The 25,934-nt window shown below is 37.0% G+C and overlaps 1 protein-coding gene across 2 annotated transcripts in view; it reads right to left on the bottom strand.

Annotated features, from left to right (window-relative positions):
* Positions 1 to 8,601: 8,601 nt before the first annotated feature.
* Positions 8,602 to 25,934, bottom strand: part of CDH8 (cadherin 8) — a 380,375-nt gene continuing 363,042 nt past the window's right edge. For both annotated transcript variants that reach the window (XM_044256018.1, XM_044256020.1), the window contains 2 exons: positions 12,103 to 12,354; positions 8,602 to 10,730 (listed from right to left, as the gene is read on the bottom strand). In XM_044256018.1, coding sequence (XP_044111953.1) covers positions 10,237 to 10,730; positions 12,103 to 12,354 — 746 coding nt within the window. In that variant the 3' untranslated portion in view covers positions 8,602 to 10,236. The remainder of the gene's footprint in view (positions 10,731 to 12,102; positions 12,355 to 25,934) is intronic.

The raw sequence follows: 25,934 nt of genomic DNA, 5'->3' as shown, positions 1-25,934 counted from the left end.
TTTTGTCTTTTCACTTGACATCGTTTTCAAAATAGATATATGTTGGCTTATGTGCATTTATTTTATTACTTCTAAATGCCGCATAGTAACCCTTGGTATTTATTAAATAATTATAATTAGTATTTATTGTATTTATTCTCCTTGTGTAGATTAATATAGTGTCTTCAGGATCTTGTTTTTTTTTTTTTTTTAAAAGAACAAATAACGTCGGGTGTATTGACTTACTGTGGTATTTCAGAGCAGGATCACAAGATAGATAAAGTAGATGAAGCTTCTCACTTTTAATATTTTCACCAACATTTAGCTGTCTCTATGCTTTTAGAGCCTATGAATTTACAGTAATAGCTTACTGTTTCTACATTTGTATTTTTTGCCATACTAAGTTTGATTACTGGCCAGGGTACTTGAATATGTTTCTGCACCTGCAACAGGAATGCCATAGTTTTTGTTTTTGTTTTTAATTTCTTTTGATATTTGTTTTCTTGGTTTATTTTTACAGGTTGGTAGCAAGTCCTTATCTGGTAGTGCAAAGAATGTATTAGCCTTATTTCAATGATTTTATATTAAAGAGTGAAGCTCAGTAAATACTAAAATTGAATTTGGAAGAAAATTTGATTTGATCACAAAATTCTACTCTAATTTTGACTGCAATGGAATAGCAGTTATAGATTAATTTTTTTAATAATTGAAACATTTAACATTTTAAATTCTTCTATTTTAAATCTAGCTATACTGATAAATTCTGATTAATAGTTAATTAATAATTTTATTAATTGTTTTAGTAATTAATAGTTTTATTCTGATAAGTTTTCTATGTTTATGGCAATATCATCTGAAATATGGACACATTTATCTTTTTCCCCCATAAATCTTAATTGTTTATTTCTGTTATTGCTTTTCCTTGTGCAATGGTGGTAGCCAAGCCTTCCAATATTATACTGAACCGAAGCAGTGAGGATAGCCATTCTTTTCTTATCTCCATATTAAGAGAATATACCTTATAAATTATCTATTAACTATTTCAGTTGCTACTAAAACTGGATAGATTGTCCTTCATCAATTTAAGGAAGTTCCCATCTGTGCTTATTACATATATGTCTGGGTTTTTTTGGGGGGGGTATGAATATTAAGCAGGTCATGAACTGTCTTGGACTTTTTTTAATGCATCTATTGAAATGCTCATTAATAATTTCACTTTTTAATTACTTTTAAAAGATTTCATTTATTTATTTGACAGAGATCACAAGTAGGCAGAGAGAGAAGAGGAAGCAGTCAGGGTCCCTGCTGAGCAGAGAGCCGGATGCAGGGCTCCATGCCAGAACCCTGAGATCATGACCTGAGCCAAAGGCAGAGGTTTAACCTACTGAGCCACCCAGGCGCCCCGACAGTTTTATTTTTGATACTCCATTAAATAATATTAAATTATATCTTAGGATGAACCATGTTAAAGTAAGGGGCATTATTTATTAATATACATTAGATTACACTGTTATTTCTATAGGGAAAATACATAGATCTGTAATTTTCAGTATTTGGCTTATCTCTGCCAGCTTTTAAGATGCACTCTGTCTGCTCTAGGCTCTTGCTTTTCACTTGTGATATTATCTTTGCCTGTTTGTCCCATCTCTCACCATAGTGACTAAACCAAATAACTTTTTCTACATGGTGTAGTTCAATAAATATTTTTGTATCTTTTCCTGAAGTCACAAAGCATTAATTATTTTGATACCATATTCTTATAGCAATTTGGAAGTGCAAAAACATCTATATCAAAACACAGTGCTATGATTTTAAAAAAAAAAAAAAAGTGTGTCATGCTACTACAAAAGACTGGAAATTCCCAAGGAGAGGGATTGAATCTTATCATCTTTGACCAACCCCCATGACATCTAGTATAGGGCTTATAACATAATAAGGGCATAGCAAAGAAGGTGCATCCTTTTAAATTTGTTTTTTATGTAAGAATTTCTTATACTTATTTTGTATGGTTCCCTCCAGACTGATAGCACTTCAATTCAATGCACCCAACATCTTCTAAAAGCCAATCTTCTCAACTTCCAAACAGCCAGATGAACTTTATCAGTAAGTAGCAATAAACAAAACAAGACTTTTGAGTCTGTGTTTTTTTTTTCCCTGATACATATATGTTATCATAACTAAACCACCAAAGACTAAACAAACCACTTCTTCCCTTGCGAATTAGTGTTCAGTCCAGAAAGAAAGGATGCAACTCAGGAATGCTTTATAGATAATATATGATGTTTATATACAAAGTTGCATAGGCCATTTCCCCCACTTTAAGATAATTTTAGATAAATACTTCAGACTATCACTCCTCATTTCCATTAAAAAACATGAGTCAATGCATCTTACTCCAGCCAAGAATGAACTCACTAATATGGGGCCTTTTTATTTTTCTCATCTCTAGAAAGCTAAAAAAAAATAAATAAAATCAGTCTGGTTGGACTTTTTCTGCCTGAGACTAATCATGTCACTTTTGACTTGTATTGATTAAAGTATTGATATACAGAAGAATCAAAATGTGGCAACACTTTCTCAAAGCCCCTTATACATGCCATCTAGGAAGTTCTAAGTGACTCTGTTTGTTTTAGAGAGAGCCTGTGCACAAACGTGTGCAGGGGGGAGGTGCAGAGGGAGAAGACTCCCCACGGAGCAGGGAGCCTGACGCAGAGTTAGATCCCAGATCCCTGAGCCAAAGTTAGACTCTTAACCAACTGAGCCACCCAGGGGCCCCTAAGTGACTCTAGTTTCTGTTATCCCTTCTGTTGTAGATAGAGGAGTCAGGATGTCTGTTTTTGATAACTAGACCCTCTCCCAGTCTCCCCAGCCCCTCTAAATGGCCCCACTAATTACCATAGTTGCTCAAAAACTTTAGAAGCTACCCCTTAGATCGGCCTTTCCTTCATCTTGCACGTACAGTGCAGTTGCCAGTACTGCTAGTATTATATCCAGAGTATATCTGGATTCAGTTTCCTCCATTTCTAATGTGCCCTCAGTAGTCAAAACTAAAATAACCTCGTGCTTGGGAAATCTATCTAGGTTTCCTGCTTTCATCTTTGTCTCCTATAATCCATTTCCATTTGAGAACAGAATGATCCTTTTATTTTATTTTTTTATTATGTATTTGACAGATCACAAGCAGGCAGAGAGGCAGGCAGAGAGAGAGAGGGGGAAGCAGGCTCCCTGCAAAGCAGAGAGCCCGATGCTGGGCTCGATCCCAGGACCCTGAGCCGAAGGCAGAGGCTTAACTCACTGAGCCACCCAGGCGCCCCCAGAGTGATCCTTTTAAATATATAGGCCAGATTGTGTCATCTCCTTGCTTTTAGATCCCTTCAATCACATCCTGTCTGACATGAAGTAAATCAGAGCTTCTTGCCCTGGGTGACAAGGACTTGGATGACATGGTCTCCGACTCCTCTCCACATCATATTTTGCCACTTCCACCCTCATCCAGTATGATCCATGCCTCGTTTTCATTTCTTGTGTATGTCCACTGGTTTAGGACAGCACAACAAGGAACCCACTTTTCCAAGACTCTTGATGGGTTTCCTTTTCTCACGGCAACTTCACGTGACAAATGGAATATCACCCTGTCCATTCTATGTAAAATATTTAATTTCCCATCTGTTTTGTGTTTTATCATATCATTTCCTTTTTTCTTATTTCTGCTCATCTATTTCTCCTCTGCCACGAGGCCATTAAAGAAACAGACCTCCCTGTCCTGCTGACTGCTGTCTTCCCAGCACCCAGATTTGTGAGAAATCCAAGCAAGTATTTGTAAAATAAGGAAGGGTATTGGAAGTTCTGTTGCTTGGAGAATTCATGTGATAAAAAGCATAAGTAGTAAAGTCCACTGAGAGATCTCCTAGCCCAGCAGCATAATTCATTGTCAAGTGCCAGGATCCTAGTTTGACCTTGCTTATTGATACTCCCACTCTACTGATAAGCTCTGACCATAAAACAGTCTCTCGCAGGATACGGTGCACTGGCAGGATTAGATATGAATTCTCTGTCCTTTCATAAAACTACCTGTTCATCTTTTCTGTAGCAGAGACAAACCTAATGTTTTACCATTCATTTGCTTCTATAATGTATCCAATTAGAGTCTATGTCTTAGAAAGGCAAGATAGCTGTCTTACAATCATACCACAAATTTTGTAGAAAATAAATTTAGGAAGCTCTTTTTCCCCCTCCCTTTTTTTTTTTTTTTTTTTGGTTTATTTGCAGTATGGTTATTTATAGCTCTTCCCTTGACCCTAGATAATCCATTCACTTGTGTAACAATTAGACTTCGCAAATACAGAATTGTTGTCAAAATTTAGAGGTTGAATTAAGAAAAAAAATTAGGTGAAGTTGTAGTTAGGAAAACATATATGAGGAAGAAAGAATGATCACAAGTTCCAAATTCTTGGGTTCAATTAGAAAATAATTGTTCACATCTGCCGCATATTTATGAAGACTCACAGGATGGTTCTGGATATCTTTGCATGTGCAGAGGAGATCAGAAGGAATTAAGATTTATCTTCAGTGATCTCTTATTTTCTTTTGTTATTTGATACTGAGGTTCATTGAAGCCTTTGTTTTCTACAGTTTTTCTCCTCAGACAGCATCCTGTGCTATAACTTCTAACAACCCTTCTTCTGTCATTTATGGAGAGAGAACTATCTACTAATAAAAGTACCTGGGGGAGAGAATACACTGAGGATGTGTGTCAGATGATGGCAGGTAGCTCAAGCTGGAAGAAGAGTGCCCCAGATATTGACTCTTCCAGAAAATGTCCATTAGCCTGGTGACCTAGATTAAGCTCATGTAAATAAAGTGGAAGGGGTGGTACATATACACAAAAACACAACTTCGGGATCCTGGTAGTGAGCAAGAAGGCCAGAGTTCAATTCCTGTCTCTCCTACTTCTTCGATGAGTAATTTCGCCCTGAAAAATTCCTTAACACATCTCTTTGCCTTGTTTTTCACACCCACAAAACACACTACAGTTTAGGCACACCTGGCGTGTCCTATGAGGAATATTCTAAAGGTCCAGAATCTGTAATGTCATCTTTTTATAATTTCTCCCTCTGAGCTTTGGAGGTTTGAAAAGCTGCGATTTCTGTTCCACTCGTTCTTTGATTCCCATCTTTTTTGGAGACTCTGGGAAGACTTGAGTGATCTCGCTTAGTCACTTACTTTTTGTGCCGTTCTCCCGTATCAACATAACTTGGTTTCTGTTTCTTATCATTGCAAGCTTTACATTAGAATTACAGAGAATGTTGTTTAGCTGAAAGTAATGGGCTTTAATGTCAGACCAATCGAAGTTTAAACCTAGACTCAAAATGCGATTTACAAGACCAGAGAGAGGGGATGTTTTGACAATTAGGGTTAGACGAGGTTCATTAGCTCATTCATTTATAAAAGAAAGAATACGTTTTGAGATGCCATCTCCTTTAATCTTGCTGTACCAAATATATAGCTTATTTCCTGAGATGGTTGATGTTCGATATATGTAGGAGACGCAATTCTTTTCTTGAAGAAAGTGGATCAAGTCAGGGAGATTTTAAATTGCATGACCCCCTTAATTTTAGGATTGGGTCATAAAAACTAGGACTAGGTATCTTTAATATAAAGAGTGTATCATGTAAACAAAAACAAGCAAAAAACAGTATATCATGTCATATATCTATATCTATCTATATATATATATATATATATATATGTATTGACCAAGAAGAAAATAATAAAAGTAAGTCGCTACTTTAATGATAGAATTTCTGTCTTCCACAATCACCAAATGAGCAGTAACCACAGTGGCAACAATAGGCATACACTGTTTGGTTAGCTGAGAAACCTTGTCTAGAAAATAAAACAGTGCTGGAATTGAGAGAAATAAAAGTATGCTAAAAACTATTATGTTGAAAACCCATTCTACAATTATTTTCTCCATGAAAACAGAATAATACAAAAACATCTTAGTCTAGCCTCACAATGTGATGTATTTCATTCTAGTCTCAGGTATTATGAGCTGTTATTTTGTTCTCAAATAAACACTTGCATGGAAAACTCCTTACTTTTAATCCAATTTCTTTCCAATTTGAGGTTAGATTCATAGAAAATAAGGAGACACCCTTCCAGGATTTTGGTAGTGTGGGATTGTGGGATGAAAAATGACAAATATAAAATTAACCCCAGTAGCTTTATTAGGCATATGTGTGTATATAAATAGAAATATAAACATATATTCTTTTTTCCATGTTGATATTCATGTTTAAATTGTGCATTTATATAGCTTTTATAGCGATGCCCACTGTTACCTTATCTTTTTGACTGACAATGATGGGATTTCAGTCATGCTCAGCCTTTCCAACAGTGCCAGTGATGGGATTTTTTGAAATCTTATTACTGGTTGCTCTGTCCTGATCTCAGATGGAACTTTCAATCAAAAAGGCAATCAGAAGGTTATACATTCGTGAGATTCCCTGCAAAGCCAGTGATCGCATAATACAACTGGTTGGAAGGGCCTACTTGCCTCCAGTCCTTATGTGGCTATAAAAAGTAATTGGCTACTTAGCTCCCTGCACCCGCTTTTCCGTCTCCAAACCACAGCACAGCCCAGAACTCTGTTGAGTCTCAGTGTGGAATCTGGCTGCTCCGAGGAGATTTCCAGATCTCATGCAGACACTTTTCTTCCTTTAAGCATCTGATTAAGGAAACTCTCCAAAAAACACATTTGGCTCTTTCGAAGCATCCTGATTCCACTGGTGATGCCAGTGGATCTAAGTTTTCTTTTCTTTTATGTATATGCAAATGCTTACCCACACAATTTTCCAAAGCATGTTCACTGTCAAATTTATATTTCAGAAATCACAATTCTGTGTAGCCAGGTTAATACTTGAGTATAATTTCTAGAATAGTTTAATCATTTTATCATAAAGTATTCTTAATCTTATAGTAACTGTACTCATAAAAAGGTTTTGTAAGGAGTATCCTCTTAATACTCGATAGTATACATACATGAATTTTTTTTATTAGAGATATTTTTGTAATTTGATTTGCACAAATAATAGACAGGGTTGAGGTTGAATTGATTCCATGTGGTGTCCAATCACCCAGGAATGCGTCAGTTCCCCAGACAGGGTCTTCGAGTTGTGAGGTAGCAGAGGGAGATAAGTTTGTCTCACTTGGCTCCCACTCAACAATTCTCTTCCTTTAGGCAGAGAAACCTCACACAGGGCTAAGGTTCAAGAATGGACAATGACCGGGGCGCCTGGGTGGCTCAGTGGGTTAAGCCGCTGCCTTCAGCTCAGGTCATGATCTCGGGGTCCTGGGATCAATCCCCACATCAGGCTCTCTGCTCAGCGGGGAGCCTGCTTCCCTCTCTCTCTGCCTGCCTCTCCATCTACTTGTGATTTCTCTCTGTCAAATAAATACATAAAATCTTAAAAAAAAAAAAAAAAGAGTGGACAATGACTAATAGTTAGGACCCAATAAAGACCTACAGTTACATTTAAATGCCCGTGGAATGAATAAGCATTTTATTTGAAAAATAGCCGCACGTGTGTTTGTAAGAGATATGTCAGTATTGCTGCGAGAGAAAACAACGTAGAGACAAAAATAGTCACTTAGATTAGGTTAAGAAAATTAAATGTCTTATTTAAAGAGCTAAGCATCGGGTACACAAATCCTGAAAAAGGCTGGGAATCCCATCACTATCTTAGAGGCTGAGGAAGTCCTAACAACTCTATTGCCGAAATACGAAGTGCTTAACACAAGGGTGTGTGTGTGTGTGTGTGTGTGTGTGTATGCATGCGCGCGCATCAGCATCCATGCCTCAGACCTTTATTTAAATGCAGGGTACTATTGAACATGGTGTTATTTACTTGACTCCATATTACAAAACCTTAAAGGGTCTTTAAAAGCACAAAATGCTAGCATGGTGGCTAAGTAAATTGCCAAGAGATTAACACTTTCATTCTTCCTTCCTGGGCAAAGTAAAATTGGAGGTAAGTTTTAGGCAATTAGTATGTGAGACATCCTCTCCTGCCCACAAAAACCACCATATAAATATTGCCCTGCTCTTCCCAGGCAAGCCCAAGTCAAGGACTGAGACCCCAACTACTTTCTCCCCAATAAGAGATCCCTCATCGGGCGGTCTTTGACTCAGAAGCCCTTTGGCAGTAGTCGGTCAGATCTGTTTTGCAGTTTAGATCTCTGTTGCCAAATCCTGGTCACTGATCACTTTACCTCTACAAGTCTTAGACCTGTATCCCTGTCTGAAGTCTTACCCTGCTCATTCCTGCTTCCTTTTTCTTTTACTCTTAACTCCGTTTCGGCTTCTGCTGTCGGGAGGAACCCACCGACACAGCTGGATTAGCCTTCCCATACACAAAGTTCCTTTAATGTTCTCTCTGGTACCTTCTTGTGTGATCTCCGCCAGGTCATTTCACTTCTCCGCTTCTTTATAATAAAGACTCTTAGAAATCCAAGTGATCCCTTGGGATGATTTAGTTGAACATTCTAGAATTCTAATTAGAGGTGGTGTCTCTCTTAACAGATCTTCATTTGATTAGAAAAGAAAAGTGACAACAAAGGTATTTATAAAAATATATTTCACAAAGTAGGAAACAATACAGGAGTTTCTCTGAATACAATACATGAAGTAAATAAACAATATTGCATTAAAGCAAAGTAGAAAATTAAAATGATCTGCATGTAGTACTTGATTTTTATCATACATTTTCTACTTCTACATGGCGGGATTGTGTTACAAATGGAATATGCTCACATCTTCTAGTGCTGTTCTTTTTTTGGAGTCTAAGACGTTCTGTGTATCACCATGAAGATCAGGGAGAGAAGGGCTAAAAACAAAAGCAGTAAAATTATGTACAAACCAGTTCCTGCTCTAAAACAGTGGGGGGAAAGGGCCGGGGGGACTTGAAGCATGTTTATTGGGCAGGGCATTGTGTAGGTATCTAAAAGTCTAGAGTTTAAATAGTCACAGGAATCAATATACTTCCAGATGTTTGTGCTTGTAGTAAAAACACCAAATACTAGGATTATGAACAAAATAGAAAACAGTCCAAAAGTTTCTCTGGGAAAATGCTGCTCCTGCCATCACCAGCCACAGTAACACTTTCTACTCTAAAGAGACTATTAGCTCCCCCTTTAATAATATTGCCTGCCATACTCACCTCATCGAAATGTACATGTATTAAACATTCATTGTGTATATATATATATATATTTATATAAAACAATCTAAAGGCTTATTAATGGATATAATTTAGGGTTTTTTTCCCATATAGTCCCTTAATCTATAGATTACCAACCTTAATAAATAAAAGGATTAATGGACATCAATAAAATATTTATTTCGAGGATTAAACAAATAAATTCACGCGCTAGCAATAAAACCATCTGTCTCTTATGTAGTCCACTGTGTGATACAGTTGATCTTTGTGTCCTTGTGGAAGAAGATGAAGTGGAGGGAACGAGTAATCCTGTTTCCAGAAAACAAGCCTGTTTGAATGGGATTTCTCTCCTCCCACCACTGAGTTGGCAATCCCCACCCTGGAATGGATTACGAACATGTGAATATTTTAAGGCTCGACACAATATTTAAAGATGCTATTTCAGTCTCTGATGAGTGGGGCCAACAGTTATGTACAATGTGTGGTCACCGTACCGTATAATCTAGGAGGCCTCCCAAAACTCCAAAAAGTCACCATGTACAGCGGACCAAGTATTGCTTTATCATTTGTGGCGGGATCCTTATTGGTGAAGGGGAAAAAAACCATTTGCATTTATAAAAATCCTTGCAGAAGACACGTATCAGCAGCACATTTCTTGCAGGTCCATTTTTCTAAGAAAGCACCTTTTAATTTGGATTTTTTCCTCTTTTTTTTTTTTTTTTTTTAAAACCATCTCTCTAAGGATTAGCCAGGATCCCAATCTTTGTCTGTGGTGGTTAGGTAAATATCAAATATCCAAAGACTTCTAGACACTCCACATACTTTAATTCACACTCCACAAGATTTATAACCTCCTAACATATACTTTTTATTTTTATTATTAATTTTTGGTTCAACATTGAAATGTAGTTGAGTTTATAGATGATTGGTGCTAAACTTGCCTCTAAAACAAATAGCCACATTGGTTGTATCTAAGGGGCGTGACCCTAGAATATTACAGAATGCTCAGTTCCACTGATTCATTTATAATCCACTGTCAAGTTTCTTTGTCACTTTCACCAACAGAGTAGAGTTCTCCCAGTCTCTTAAAGCGGGGACCCCAGTCACTGAGGTAGTCAAAATTCTGGTCTGAGTCTGAGGTGGTGGACTCCAAGGAGCTGAGGGAGCCAGCCACAGACCCTCGGCCTTCATAACCATAAATCTGAATGGAGTCATATGGCGGGGCAGTGGGGTCATTATCTGCCTCATGTAGACGCACATTTATAAATTCATCGACATCAACACCGTTGGGAACAGGAGCAAGCCCTTGCCTTGGCATAAACTGCAAATCTGGTTTAATATCCTTACGGGGCAAAAATCCATTAATTCCATCTGGGTTTTGTAGAGTCGCAATATCAAAAGCCTCCGTGTCTTCCTCTCCTCCTCCTTCATCGTCATAGCGGATGATGTTTTCTCGGACGTCTTCATCATCTTTAATAATTAAGGGCTCATTTTTATGTCGCCGCAGAGTTACAAACAGCACCACGATGACTGGAGGCAAAAAAAAAAAAAGTGAAATAACAATTAGCTTGACTTGCAAATAATTTCACAAGCACCGCCTCGTGTATGTTAAGAGAGAGCGCCATTGCCTTAATAACATTCACACGGGGATTAAGTTAGACAGCTTTCTGAAGGATGGGGATTGGATTCTGAATGCGTATGATTCCAGGCTGCTTCTGTGGACTAAATGGTGAGGAGGCTGGGTTTAAAGAGTAAGTTTGCATCTATCCATGGTGAAAGCTGCATGTAATACCGTTATAAGCTCTAGAATAAATGGCACAAAATAGAAAACAGCACAGATAAAATAACTAACTTGCTGTGGCTCTCAGGCAAGCCATTTAATAATATCCTTTGATTCCATGCCCTTCTTCTATAAAGAAAAGGAGCAGAGTTAATCATATCTAGCATATTTTGTGTCTTATCAGCTCTTCAAGACTCTCTCCAATCAAATAATCTTCATTCACAGATGAAGTGATATTATCAAGATGAACATGAAATGGGCATGGACAATTTCTTGTCTTGTAAGAAAGCTGGGACTCCTCTGTCTGGGAAGGTAAGCCTGTGGGTGAGCCAAGGGAAACAAGCCAAATCAAACTTTATGGGTTTTCATGGGGTAAAATATGGCTAGAAATAATGTTAATCTGGACACTCGGTGAACAGGACAGGTGCAAATGGAAAGATAATAACAGACATAGTCTTAAGGACAGGATAAGGTCTAACTTTCCTTGTGCATTATCTTCCTACTCTAATCTTATTTTCATAAATAGATATTTTTAAGAGAAAAGTTACAAAAAAAAAATCTCTCCTTCACTTGCAATCTTCATTTTAATTTGATGTTGATATCAAGACTATAACTGAGGAACACAGTGTAATTTTGAAAAAAAAATTGCTTATTTGTTTTCTTTTTATCTCACCAAACTTTGTGTTTGGATGGACTCAGCAATCCAATCTGTACATTATTTAGGAAAAAAAAAAAAGAATACTTTGGATACATGAGTGCCTCCCATTGCAGTAAATTGGTGTACATCAGATCTGCAGGGCTTTTAAGAGAATAGATGCTGTTGTAACCAGCTAAAGGTCCATTCCCACTTCCACCACCATTATATTCTCTCTTCACTGGTGATGGCGTTGAAAAAGGCACCAAGTTGTCCTTTCCAGTTGGATGTGGGCTATCACAGCGCTTTTTTTCTTTTCTTCACCCCTCCTTAGTGACGTCAAAGCTTGCAGAAGTGCAGGAAAAGTACCTTTTCCCCAAAAGAATGCTGACTCCTGACTGGGGTTCAGATTTGCTTTGCTGTCCTATTTTATAGTCATTTATGAACCAGAAAAATGATGACCATTAAGCGATGAAGGAAATACGTACCTAGCAGCAAAATGATGCACGCTAATATAGCAATTAAGGCGCCCATGCTGAGTCCAATCGGAAGGACGTAAGCTTCGACGTTGCAAGACTGGACAACACCGTCACTGCTGCAGCCACAGACCCGGATGGTCAGGGTGCTCGTGCTGCTCAGAGGGGGATTCCCGCTATCACTGATTATGATTGGCAACAGATAGACTTCCTGCTTCTGGCGGTTGAATCCATTATGCTTTGCCAAAATGCTGAGGGAATTATCTGGAAAAAGCGAAAATTAACAATAGTTTGCATCATTTCAAAATGGCTGCCCAGACAACGCTTGTTTTTCTAGTTCCTAAATCCTCTGCAAAACTCAAGACCATCCCAACTTCACTGGACACTCAGGTTCTTTCTCCCCCTACCCTCTCCCCACTTCCCCAGCTGGCATGGACCAAAACATTCACACCCCGATATGTTGAATAAATGGGGCTCCATGATGAACTGAGGACATTTTACCATCACTTTGTAAATGCAGAAGATTTATTTTATAAAAATAATTTTCACCTGTCCTTTCAGAAAACACAGATCAACTCCTATCTCCATAAATAAGTTTATTTTTCTCTCATTTATCCTGACAATGCAGAATTGACTGGACAGAATTTCACCACATATGAAAGGCATGTTGAGGAACCTCTGTATTTTTTTTTAACAGACTTTATTTATTTATTTGACACAAAGAAACAGATCACAAGTAGACAGAGATGTAGACAGAGAGAGAGGGGGAAGCAGGCTCCCCACTGAGCAGAGAGCCTGAAGCGGGGCTCAATTCCAGGATTCTGGGATCATGACCTGAGTCGAAGGCAGAGGTTTAACCCACTGAGCCACCCAGGTGCCCCAGAGGAACCTCTATATTAAGAGACGGATTATATAACAACATGGCATACAAAACTATGCATTTTGTTGATTCCTGCAGGTACCTAGAAAGAGTCATGTATGCCCTTGAGCATTTAAACTAAGATATAACAAAAGACCCATTTACCGCCAGTTGGAGGCGATATGCCACATATATTAAAATTCTATAGAGAAGGCCTGTAGTGGTTAGACAAATAAGAATAAAATGAGAAGTTATATGAAGTTATAAGAGGCAGATGTTATATTTTATGTGTATTAATTAATATGGAAAGATATATTGGTCATCTAGACAATACTTTAAGACATTTAAGCAATACTGAAGGGTGCATTTCAGTTCAAGGTAAAACTTGTCAGTGAGGAGAGAATGGACCCATGCTAGCCCTATGGTTCTCAGAGTTTTGTCCCCAGAATAAATTTTTGTGGTCATTCATGCCTAGTTCATGAACTGCAGTCATATTGTATAGATTAATTATTAATATTTTCTCATTTTGATTAATGAAAGACATATCTATTCAAAATGGGAACATATTATCTTACTGATATTCTAGATAAAAACACAAACATAATACCGGTTAATGTGTATAATGTTATTTGAGCAAAAGCATTATTTCAGTTAGGATATTTTTTTCATATATTGGCAAGTTTGTGGATCCTAGAAACCCTGGCTACCTCACTGCTGCATATTAAGCAGAGATTCCAAGCTATTGTCGTCCAATTCTTGGTCATGAGTATCTTCTAGCTTCTAGCACACTCAACTACCTGAACAGATATCCCACTCAAATGACTTCAAATAAATGTTAAATTTTCTGTACCATGTAGTGCTATATCAAAATTTCAGGAAAAAAAATGATAGTCATTCCCCAAAATAGATGTATAAAATATATTTACTTTTGTTTGAGATACAAGTGAATCTGCAGTGCCTTGCTATTAAGCAAAGAGGAAAACACTCAGATGGTGTTAACATTATTTTTTTCTGAACTTCTTCTGGTTTTGCCTCATTATTTAGTAATTTGAAGAGTGAAAAGAGGTCTCTGCTAGAGTTACGCAGTAATGTACCAAATGATCCAGTTATCTTTATTTCCATGACCTAGAAGGAAATACCATGAAGCTAAAAACTGGAGAACATTATCTCACAACAGATAGAGAATATATAGCCATGTTTTATTTTCAGAAAGTGTGTGACAAGTTTGAGTACAGTTAATTAGTGCAAGGAACATTTGTGGATGATTTCGTATACTATTCTGTTCAAAACAGAAGATGGGAATTGTTCCTCAGGATGCAATTAATAAAATTACAACGAGGCTTTTGTCTTTTTGTGGCTGACATTATTGTGGGAAACTATTTTTGCATATTCTCTCCTTAAAACAGTCTATAATGATAATTTAGAAACTGCGGCTGCGATATTGCTCATGTCAAAGAAACCTGTTCTCTTTAGTACTTAGAAAAGCATTAGTGGGGGGCACCTGGGTGGCTCAGTAGGTTGGGCATCTGCCTTTGGCTCAGGTAATAATCCCAGATTCCTGGGATGGAGCCCCGTGTCAGGCTGGGCGGGAAACCTGCTTTCCTCTCCCACTCCCCCTGCCCATGTTCCTGCTCCCACTGTCTCCCTCTCACTGTCAAATAAATAAGTGAAATCTTAAAAAAAAAAAAAAAAAAGCATTGGTGAGTCTACCACTAAACTCATATTTTTACTATAGCTGGCATATGTGTATGTTCTTAACCTCCTACATACAGAAAATTATTGACTAAGTAGAGGAAGTCTGTGAGACATTTTTGCCAAATTTTACCTGCTACATTCAGGCAAGTCAGTTCCCTCTATGCCTACTCACTCCCCTCCCCTCTCTTAAAAAAAATTGTTGATTGGTGTTTATATTTCTTATTTACTTACTTGAATTATTTTATTATACCACATGAAATTATTACTGTATTTATATTGTAAATATACTGTATTTATACTGTTATTACTGTAAACATTTAAAAAACAAATACCAGCAGTTTTATACAGTTCAAATTCCTGTATTTGAAATACTTTCTGTTCTATGTATTGCACATCTTCTATAAAGTTGGAGTTGGTTTCTTTAAAACTTATGTTGCCTTCTTTTAACTTCATAAAAGTTTTAATTTAATATAGTCAATTTTCTCCATGTCCTTTAGATTAGTGTTTTTAGCCTTATCTTTAAAATTGTTAATTACATAAAATATTTTTAAAAATTTATCTTCACATTTAGGTCATTGTAAGGAATTGGGGTTTTTTTCTGTACTGGTAATTTTCCTACGGTTATTTTTTGAGGAACTTACCCCTTACCCACTGCTCTTCAACACTCAGTGTCTCAAAAATCAAATTTTTGTGTATCCTCATCTTTTAGGGGCTATTATGTTCCAAGGTTCTGTTTTTATAATCCCCCATCAAGATCATGCTTTTTTACATATGGAAACTTTATACTAAATCTTGATGTTTATGAGGTTATTCTCCCCATCATGTTCTTCTTCAAGAATATCTTGGCTATTCTTATTCATTTGCTGATTTCTGAGATATAGAGAATCAGATTATCAAGTTCTACAGAAATCCCTCTAAGAACACGAGTAGAAATTATATTAAAATATAAGTCAATTTTGAGAGAATTGGCATCTTTATGATCTTTAGTATTCCATTTTAAGATGATAGTTTCCTTATTTCCTTTAATATATGTCAATAATTTTTTTTATTTTAGCTACAAGAGAATTTCACATCTTTTGTTAGAATTATCATTGGCACTGTATTTTGTTGCTTTGATAATATTACCTTTTTAATGGTGCAATTTCAAATCATTCTTGGTGGGGTATGAAGTGTAATTTTTTTAAAATAAACTGTTTTTTTAAAATATTTTATTTATTTATTTGACAGAGATCACAAGTAGGCAGAGAGTTAGGCAGAGAGAAAGAGGGGGAAGCAGTCTCCCCACTGAGCAGAGAGCCTGATGCGGGGCTCGATCCCAGGACGCTGGGATCATGACCTCAACCGAAGGCAGAGGCTTTAACCCACTGAGCCACCCAGGTGCCCCTAAAGTGTAGTTGTTTTATGCATTAATTTTAATTCTAACAACCTTCTAAACCTTTCTGTTTACTTATAAAAATATGTCTCATCACAGAGTTCCACTTCAGCAAGACAATGTAAGGAGCTCCACAGAACTGTTCCCTAGTGAAAATGCTGAAAACTGCATAAGGAAAACCATTTAAATCTCTAGAAATGGTCCTGGAGGCAAGCAGCAAACGAAGAACCATTTATCCAAGAGACTCTACCAAAGGTTGGTAAGAAGAGTGAAATCATGGTTTATGAAGCAGAAACCACTCTCCTTCCCTTCTCCCAGTTCTGTGAGTCAGAAATTCTACTATAAACTGGTTCAGCCAAGAACACAGAGATCTCTTTCCCCTCAGCTAGCAGATAAAGGACTGTCTTGCCAGAAACTAGGACATGATGCAGTTTCATCCTACTCCTAGATATCTTTTGTTGAAACTAAATTTTGGGTGAGTGCAGCCAACAGAGGGCTTGTTTCTTTCTCACAGCCTGTTCTTGTGCAGTAGAGGTTCTCCCTGGGCAGGGCTCCACTGGGAATATAGGGCCTCAGTTGCCCTTGCTCTGCCTGTAAGGCAGTGGTTACCTGCTGGAAGAGGCAAGGCAAAAAGACTTAAAGCTACTGTCCCCCAGCACCAGGTGCTCAACATCTAAAACACTTCACTCAGAGAAACACATCATAGTTTCCAACTCACCTGTAGAGTCAGTGGCTTACAGTTTTGCAAGCAGAGGAGGGAGGATACAGCGATTCGGGGAGGAACCTATCTGGGCGGAACAAGTCTGCAACACTGACCCACAGAAATACATTATAAGGAGTGCAGACTTGATTGGATTGGTCTTTAGAGCAAGCTTGGCCCCGGAATTGAAAATAGAAATCTTCTGGCAATTAGTGGAGCTTAACACCTGGGGCATGGTCAGGAAAAGAGACGTAGAAGACCCTGCTGAAACCACCAGGGTCATTCTAGGGTGACTGTGGGCATAGCTAAGGCTGGGATCCCCTGAGGTGAAGTATCAGTGACTTAATACTGCAGAGACAAAACAGACTTAATGAACATAATCCAGCCAGTCAATAAGCAAATAGCAATAATAAGCTCTGGGTGGGGAGCCAATAACCAGATTTGTTATAATAAATTATATAAAATGTCCAGTTTCCAACAAAGATTACTAGACATATGAAGAAACAGGAAACCCATATACCAGGGGGAAAAAAGACAAAAGAAACTATTCATGAAAGCAACCAAATACCAGATTAAACAGACTTCTAAGGGGCCATTATAAATGGGTTCAATAAACTAAAATAAATCACGATTGAAGAGAAAACAGAACGATTTGGTGATAATGTCACATCAAATAGAGAATCTCAATGGACAGAAATTATTTTTTAAAAGAGCACAATGGAAATTCTGGAGTTAAGCACTGAAATAAAATCACTGAAATAAAATGTTAATTAGAGTGGCTAAACAGTAGATTTGATTTGGCAAAAGAAAGCATCCGTGGACTTGAAGACAGATGGATAGAAAATATGCAGCCTGAAGAATGGAGAGAAAAAAATAATGAAGAAAAATGAGCAGAGCCGAAGAAGAAAGTGGGACACTATTTAATGTGCCAACACATGTGAAGGAAAAATATCAGGATAGAAAGAAAAGAAAAAAAAATCTGACAACTGCAAAAAATTTTTGAAAACATTAGATATCTCAACAAACTCTAAGAAGGTAAACACAAAGAGATTCACAAACAATGTATCATGGTAAAAAAAAAAAATTGAAAGTCAAAGACAGGGCCTTTAGAAGACTTTAAAGCTAGATGAAACTGACTCACACTTACAAAGGACCCCCCCATAAGATTAATAACTGAAGCTTTATGGAAATAATGGAGGCCAGAGGGACATGGGACAAACATATTCAAAGTGCTTAAAGCAAACACTTTCAACCAAGGATCATATATTCAACAAAGCTTTCTTTCCAAAACAAACAAAAAGAATATGATATTGGGACTTTGAAAGTAAACAAAAGCTGAGAGAATCTGTCATCAGCAGACATGCCTTGTAAGAAACACTAAAGGAACTTTTTTTTGGAATGAAAGCGAATAACCCCAGATGGTAATTCAAATCCACATTAAAAATAAAGAGCATCAGGAAAAGTAATTTTGTCATTATGAAAGATAGAATACATAGTTTTCTTCTTAAGTATTTTTAAAAAGCAGTTGTATAAAGTGTTAAGTATAATATTTTCTTGAGGATATTATATCTAGAAATTAGAAAGTAATAGCTAGATATTCCGTTTCTCACTTTCAATAATGAATAAAACAACTAGGCAGAAATAAAGGAGATAGAAGTCTTAAGAGAGAGTGTAAACCAACTGTATTGAGGAGATATCTATACAACACTGCTTTCGCCAATAACAGAATAATATCCTTCTTAAGTACACATGGAATATCCTGCATTGTAGATAATTTGCAAGACCGTAAAATAAGCTTCAGTAAATTTAAAGGGATAATCTTGCAAAATGTGTTTTCTGACCATAATGGAATTGGATGTGTGTAATAGAGATTTGGGAAACTCACAAATATGTAGAAATTAAACAGTGCTTTCTTTAATAACCATTGGGTCAAAGAGAGATCAAAAGGGAAATTAGAAAATATTATGAGACAATGCAAAAGAAAATAGAGCAAATCAAAATGCAAGGGATGCAGCTAAAGCAATGCTTAGAGGGAAAGTTACAGTCTTAAAATGCCTATATTAATTTTTTTCTTATCGTACTATACTAACAACACTCTAACACAATTCTGAGCATAAGAAATTATGGCGACACCTGTACCTTGTTCTTGATTCCCAAAAAGAAAACAGCTTTTGACCTTGAACGTTAAGATAATTGATGGTGTTTATTGGAAGGCACTTTTTGTTATCATGTTTACTTTGCACTCTTATTGTCTCCTTAGTTTTTTTCTTTTCTTTCTTTTTTTTTTTCTTTCCAGTGATGCAAAGGGAAAAGGGAGCTATATAAAGGACAGTTGTTCAGTGCCTCTAAACCTGGATTCAATTACACTATAGTATTATTTAAAAACCTTCCTTTCAGGGGCACCTGGGTGGCTCAGTTGGTTGGGCATCTGCCTTTGACTCAGGTCATGATCCCAGGGTCCTGAAATGGAGCCCCGCATCAGGCTCCCTGCTGGGCGGGAAGCCTGCTTTCCCTCTTCCATTCCTCTAGCTTGTGTTCACTCTCTTGCTGTCTCTCTCTCTCTCTGTCAAATAAATACATCATTTTTTTAAAAATAAAAAATAAAATTAAAAAATGAAAACCTTTTCAGTCCTTCATATTTTCATGCATTTCCACCTTCTGAGTCTTGCTTCTGCATTGCAACCTATTCTATCCTCCTGGCTTCTGCTCCTGATTTTTGCACTTACTGCATTTACTTTTTCCTTTTGAGCTAACAGAAGAGCATATCCTGATAATGACTTACTGGAGAAAACACATTTTCTAAAACTGGAAAATCTATGAGGAAAAAAAGAGTGATCACTGAAAGCCCATAGACATGTATGTCGTGATTTTTTAAATTTAAATCTCTTGAAATTGAGTTTATAAAAACAAGGTTTGGGAAGGGGAACAAGGGTGTTATGCCAAGATCTATTTAAGAAAAGTGTGGAAGAGAAGCATTTGGCTTTCTGGAGGGAGGACCAATATCCAGGTGGGAAAGCAATGTCTAGTTGCTGTCTAGATCTCAATCTCTACCATTGTCTCAATGTCTACCATTGAGATGGTAGCAACATATCTTAACCTTATCACCTGGTTGTTTGATATTCTTAGTCAGTGAAATAGTCAAATATTTGTATTCTCTGTATTTCCTCCATTTAAGGATTCACCCATTTTTCTCTTCCTCCTGGCATGTTTTGCTTCTGAGCACTATGCCAAGGAGGATGAAGGACTCCGTTTCCAGAATCTTGCTTCATATTCCAAACCCATTTGTTTCTGCTTATGACTGAATGTTGAAGGAAAGATTTTGGTGGGGTTTTAAAGTGGACCAACAGCAGAGGCCTACTTCAAATGACAGTATTCCCAAAATAGTGGTATCCCTGGGTTCCTTACTCCTTGGCTGAGTAAAACAAGGTCTATTCCAAATAAATAGCAAAACAGGGACCAGATAAATATAGTAGGTGTATAGGCTTGCTTAATTTCAGGCAGTACATTACATCATGCCATTATGCATGAAATTCCTTTCAGATTCTAATAATAGATTCATGATAAATAAATATATTCACTTATATGCTCAGTTGTTGCCATTTCTTTCCTCCAGATTTGTTAGAGCTTTACTAAAAATTGTTAGAGACTGTATAAAAAACAGCCATCTTAAAATTAAGGTCTTAGAATTTTTATGCAGTCGTTTTGACCTTGTAGAGAGAATAGATAATACTCAGTAAAATGCATGTATTATCTCACTAAAGTCCAACCCCCTTGGGAGACTAGCCTTAGTCAAGGTTCTGTTCTCAGCTTTCAGCACAGGACTTGACACAGAGTGAAGATCTTCATAACAACTTTGGTCAGGTTGTTTTATCCACTTTTATTTGGAATGTTTCAGTTTTAAGGAAGTGATCAACTCATTGTACATTAGAAGCGTGCTAAGTCCATTAAGAATTTCTGTAATAGATTTTTTTCTTCCCATGTGACTTGCATGGTCTAGCCCCTGCCTCATTCTCCTGCTTCCTGTCCTACCAATCCTCTATGTTCTAACCATCCTGGCATGGTTATGACTCCTTATGAGTCAAGGATCTTCACCCCTCGGCACTTACATTACTCTTTCTTCTGCCTGATAATCTGTTTACTCTCCCTTGGCTCTAACTTGAATTAATATTTATGTCATTCTTTAAGTCTGTGCTTAAATGTCTTTTTTTTCTTTTTATGGATCATCTCCTTTACTAACTGCACCCAAGTTGCCCAGATAGATTTGTCATGCAATCTTTTTTTTTTAATAAGATATTGGTTTATTTTTATTTATTTATTTATTCATTTATTTATTTGACTGAGGGAGAGATTGAGCACATGTAGATAGACGGCAGGCAGAGGGAGAAGGAGAAGCAAGCTCCCTGCTGAGTAGGGACCCTGATGTCCCACGACCCTGGGATCATGACCTGAGTCAAAGGCAGATGCTTAACTGACTGAGCCACCCAGGTGCCCCAGACTTGTTATGCAATCTTATTTTAAAAAAATTATATTTTCATCAAAGCACTTATTACTAAAAAGTAATATAGTAATAGGGATGTGGTAGACCCTGGGGATGCAGACATAAACTGAGGAAATTCTAAGTAACAAATAACCAATTTAAGATGCATAATGAGTACTTAGCAAATGTTTGTTAAGTGAATGAAAGACTAGGTAATCATTAGCCACATTTTGTGGGCCTCATATTTATTTCCTTTCATGTTATTTTGTCATAGGGAATTAGAGAACTGTATATGATTCAGAATAAGTCCATGAGAAGGTTCGGTTTTAGGCTGTTGGAAAGGATATATAGCCCGAGTCTATATGAAAATTTTAGAGAAGTACTCACAGTTTTGGAGTCTTAATCTGGGCATAACTCTTACCACGTAACATGAGCAATAAACTAAGAATGCTTAGATTCAAATAGAGAAGACTGAGAGGAAGAGATTCTGAAGTACCATCTCAGAAACCCAACATGCATGAACCACCATCATGTTAAAGAGGTGCACACCAGAATTCCTTCTTACTGAGCTGAAATTGTATGACTTAGTCTTATACTCAGAGGGAGGTACAAGTCTGAATTAGTATCTCCTATGGTTAGTTTCGCAGGGATGTCTTTTTGATTGTTAATATTCAGTCTTTGAATCATTTGGAGTTGGCAATCAAAAGACCTTCCTTCATGGAACATTGATACCCTTACAAGAAAAGTTTCCTTTTGTAAATAAACCAGTAAGTATTGTTACAGACTGAAGGATTAGGCTCCTGTCCCCACCTGCAACTGATACGTTGAATCCCTAACTTCCGCTGTGGCTGTATCTAGAGACAGATCCTACAAGGAAGTAATTAAAGATAAATGAGGTCATAGGGTGGGGCCTTGAATTATTACGCTTATTAGAAGAGACACAAGAGAGCTTCTCTTTCTTCACCTTTGCGTACACAGGAGGTCACGTGAGCACACAGCAAGGTGGTGGCCCCTACAAGCAGGCAGGCAGTGGAGGCTTCAGAATGAAACATACCTTGCCTGCACCTTGATCTTAGACTTCCCAACCTCCAGAACTGTGAGAAATAAATGTCTGTTGTTTAAGCCACCAGTCTGCTGTATTTGTTATATCAGCCTGAGCAGACTACAATAGTATCATAGTCCCTAATCAATTCTGAATGCATACTCCATGAAAAATAAAAAATACAAAGTCTACCTAAAGAGATAGACTGCGTCTACTTGGATCATTTCTTAATGTTATTTGTGTAATTTTCCCACAGTCGTATCTCATTTCCTTCCTTCCATTTATTTTCTCTGTATTTTTAGTAGAAAAAGAAAGGTCATTATTCTTATTATTTAAATATACCATGTTCTTTCCTCATTGTCCTTTTTCTTCCCCCCAGATAAAATAAAGCAGGCAAATTAAATTCTCTATTGTTTTTACTGTAGTTCATCTGTTATTGTTGCCCTGGTGCAGAGATTTTATTTTGCCTAGCTCCCATCTATTAGAAATCATGGAGCTATGGTTTTTGTTTATTCTTTTACATGCAGGCAAAAGCAACAAGGAGCCAGAGTTAATGAAGGCATTCACCAGACAAATATTTATGACAAAAGGAATAGATGAAGAGAAGATCAGTAGATGTTTTGTCTTTTTGAGCAATGTCTCCTGGCATTTGACTTGCAAATTCATTTCAAATTTTCTTGGTTAAGTAAAATGGAATGAAAATGGCAAGAAGGTCGAAACAAAGGGGGAACTGGCACTCTGTTCAGTAGGTTTGGACAAGAGATTTAATTAAGTTCTTATCATTGTGTTGTATCTGCTGTTTATTTCTAGAAACCTAACAAAGCAATAAAGATACCAAATCTACAGGCTTTCAGCAAATTAGATATAGATATATGTATATACAATACCTAATATCTAGGAGCATGAAGATCATACCATCTATATTTCATGTATACATTTTTACTCTAAACATTAAGTCTTGTTGGAAACAATCAGGCTGCAATGAATTAATAAAAACTAAGACTCTGTGAAGCCAATCTCCTCCAGTCCCATTATAACTTCCTACATAATTCATTGAAAGTGTACCAACATACTAAATCTGCAACAAGCAACTGAATATTCTGAACCACCTAATTAGATCATTTGTTACTCTTTTTTTTTTCTCATTGGACTGTCCATCATACCACCTGATGTCCATAATATCAATGTTTATCAAGTGTTAACTCATTATCAAATTTCCTAATATTTAATAATAAAGTCTATCCAGCCATAAAATACCAACCAAGGTTTACTTTGCCTTGAGGGGAAAAAAAATCAGTGTGAATTCTTTTGGAAGTTCCTAGACTAACACCAAACCATGTTTGGTCAACAATCTATAAGTACACGTAGAATGAATCAACACTTTTTAACAGAAAAACTTACTCTGCTATAACCACACAGTATTACAGTTCTATAAATATCTGCATGGTATTCTTTTTGCAGAGGAAATGCACAGAGGCTGGGCTATGTTTGCAACTCATCAAGTAGCCTGTAAAAGTGAAGCATCTTTTAAAATTCTTTAAGAAGCTACATGAACTATTTTTCAATTGTTAATATAAGAGGGAAACAAATTTAGATTATATGAAGATGGTGTTGAGTATAAGGGTCCGAATTGTGACCTCCAAAAAGACCGATCCAAGTCCTTTTTCTTTTTGCAATCTGTGAATGTTACCTTATTTGGAAAAGAGTCCTTACAGATAATGTAATTAAATGAAGTATCTTGAGACAAGGAGTTCATCTGGGATGAGCTAGTGGGCACTAAGTTGAAAACATGTGCCCTTAGAAGAGCAAAGCAGAGGTTAATTTGACACAGAGCAAAGGAAACAGACATTGTATGATGTGACCACAGAGGCAGACATTGGTATGATGTAACCACAAGCCAACAGAGAAGCTGGAAAACCCAAAGAAGGAATTCTCTCTAGAGTCTCTGGAGGGAGTAGGGCCCCGTCAGTACATTGATTTTGGATTTCTGGCCTACAGAACTGTGAGAGAATATATCTCTGGTGGTTTTAAACCACCAGTTCCTGGTAACTTGTTATGGCAGCCCTAATAAACTAATAGAATTAGTAAATCTGATTGAATAGGATATACAGAGGCAGGGAAGGACATACTTATTCCCATTTTACATATGAGGAACAGTATTCTTGGAAGATGAAGTGACTTGCTCAAGGTTGCTCAGCCGGCACCTGAGAATTACAGCCAAATCCAAGGCTTATTGTGCACTTTGTCATCTTAACAAAAGTCACCTTGGAAAACAAGGAAAATGAGCTCTAGGACGGTGATATTAAAGCTTGAGGAGAAGATAAAAAAGAGAACCTGTGTGGAAGGAGGTTTTTCCATTCCATGACACCTTTATCAGAGACAAGGAAAATCTAAATGGTTGAGGCCACTGGCAGATGAAAATTTAGTATTTTAGAAGGATCAAAATGTGTTCAGCACAAAACCATATAGATCTAAACCCAATCCTGAGAGTCCACCTAACAGCACAGCATGGTATAGTGTAGTGCAATATAACCATGAATTAATTATTAGAAAATGATTATTTTTGGTGCCAGAGAGAAACATAAGTATTACAGGGTCCAAATTTTATGCTCGATACAATCACACTGCCCAAGGTCTTCTGAGTTTGATTATTATTTCTCTGTACTCGATTTACATACTTGCTCTTACACAAAATGCTCCATGAAACTTATGCAGATCACTTAATGCTTAGATGAAAATTAGATTTATCTTACTCCAGGCACTGGGGAATTTTGAGGAAGACTTATATGACCTTCATTTTACTGCAGAAATACCTGCATTAACTAACCCTCAAAAACAAAAACTATACCAAGAATCAGTTTCTATTTTGTTTGAATGGAAATTTTAAAGCTTTTATAAATATCAACAGATTGGGGAAAGAATATTTTTATCTATTTGGATTTATGCAAAAGTGAAAAAATTACTTTTGGAAGGGGAGTCGTGTGCAAGCTATTTAGGCAAGAAAAACAAACAAAACAATACTAAGACCCTTAGTGGAATTTCTTGTGAAGATTCCAGAAAACAATCTCATAATTGTTATAAAACCAGACATTGGAAATCTAGCATTGTCAAGAGAGATTTTCCACCACATCTCTATTGATTGAGTAGATCTCTCTAAATATTTAAGAAACTGAGAGTCAGAGATTAATTGATTTTGCACTAGAGCTGATTAATTCATTTTGCACCGGAGCTGATAAATTTGTGCTCATTAACATACTTGATATATATGGTAGTTGGACCAGAGAGTAAGGCAGTTTTGGAATAGCAGTTTACGTGAAGGTACACATTGCATTTAAGGTATTGAAACCCTTTAATACAGTGAATGGAGACCTGAAGATATTAGAGAAAGGAATTACCAATAGTAGTTTATCTAGTTAACCTCCTTTGATCTGAAAGAGGTCAAATATCCTCATCACTTTGTTAGATACCATCATCTTCCTAAATGTTTTGAATTTGCACATGAAAATAAGACGTAAAGTGAAAGCCACCAAAAATCGTGCAAATCCATGTTCCCTTGCCATCACCCACGTCTCTGTCTTATTTCAGACCTACACTGGTAAATTCAGTGAATTCTGCCCTCACTTATTCAGTGCCTATTATCTCAAGATATCACTGTCAGACGCAAGTCTTCCTTGGCACCCAGCGTGCTGCAATATAGTC

Source organism: Neovison vison, chromosome 7 (genome assembly GCF_020171115.1).
Source record: "Neovison vison isolate M4711 chromosome 7, ASM_NN_V1, whole genome shotgun sequence".
Taxonomy (NCBI): domain Eukaryota; kingdom Metazoa; phylum Chordata; class Mammalia; order Carnivora; family Mustelidae; genus Neogale; species Neogale vison.
The sequence above is the reverse complement of the archived record's forward strand: the minus strand, read 5'-3'. Positions and strand labels throughout refer to the sequence as shown.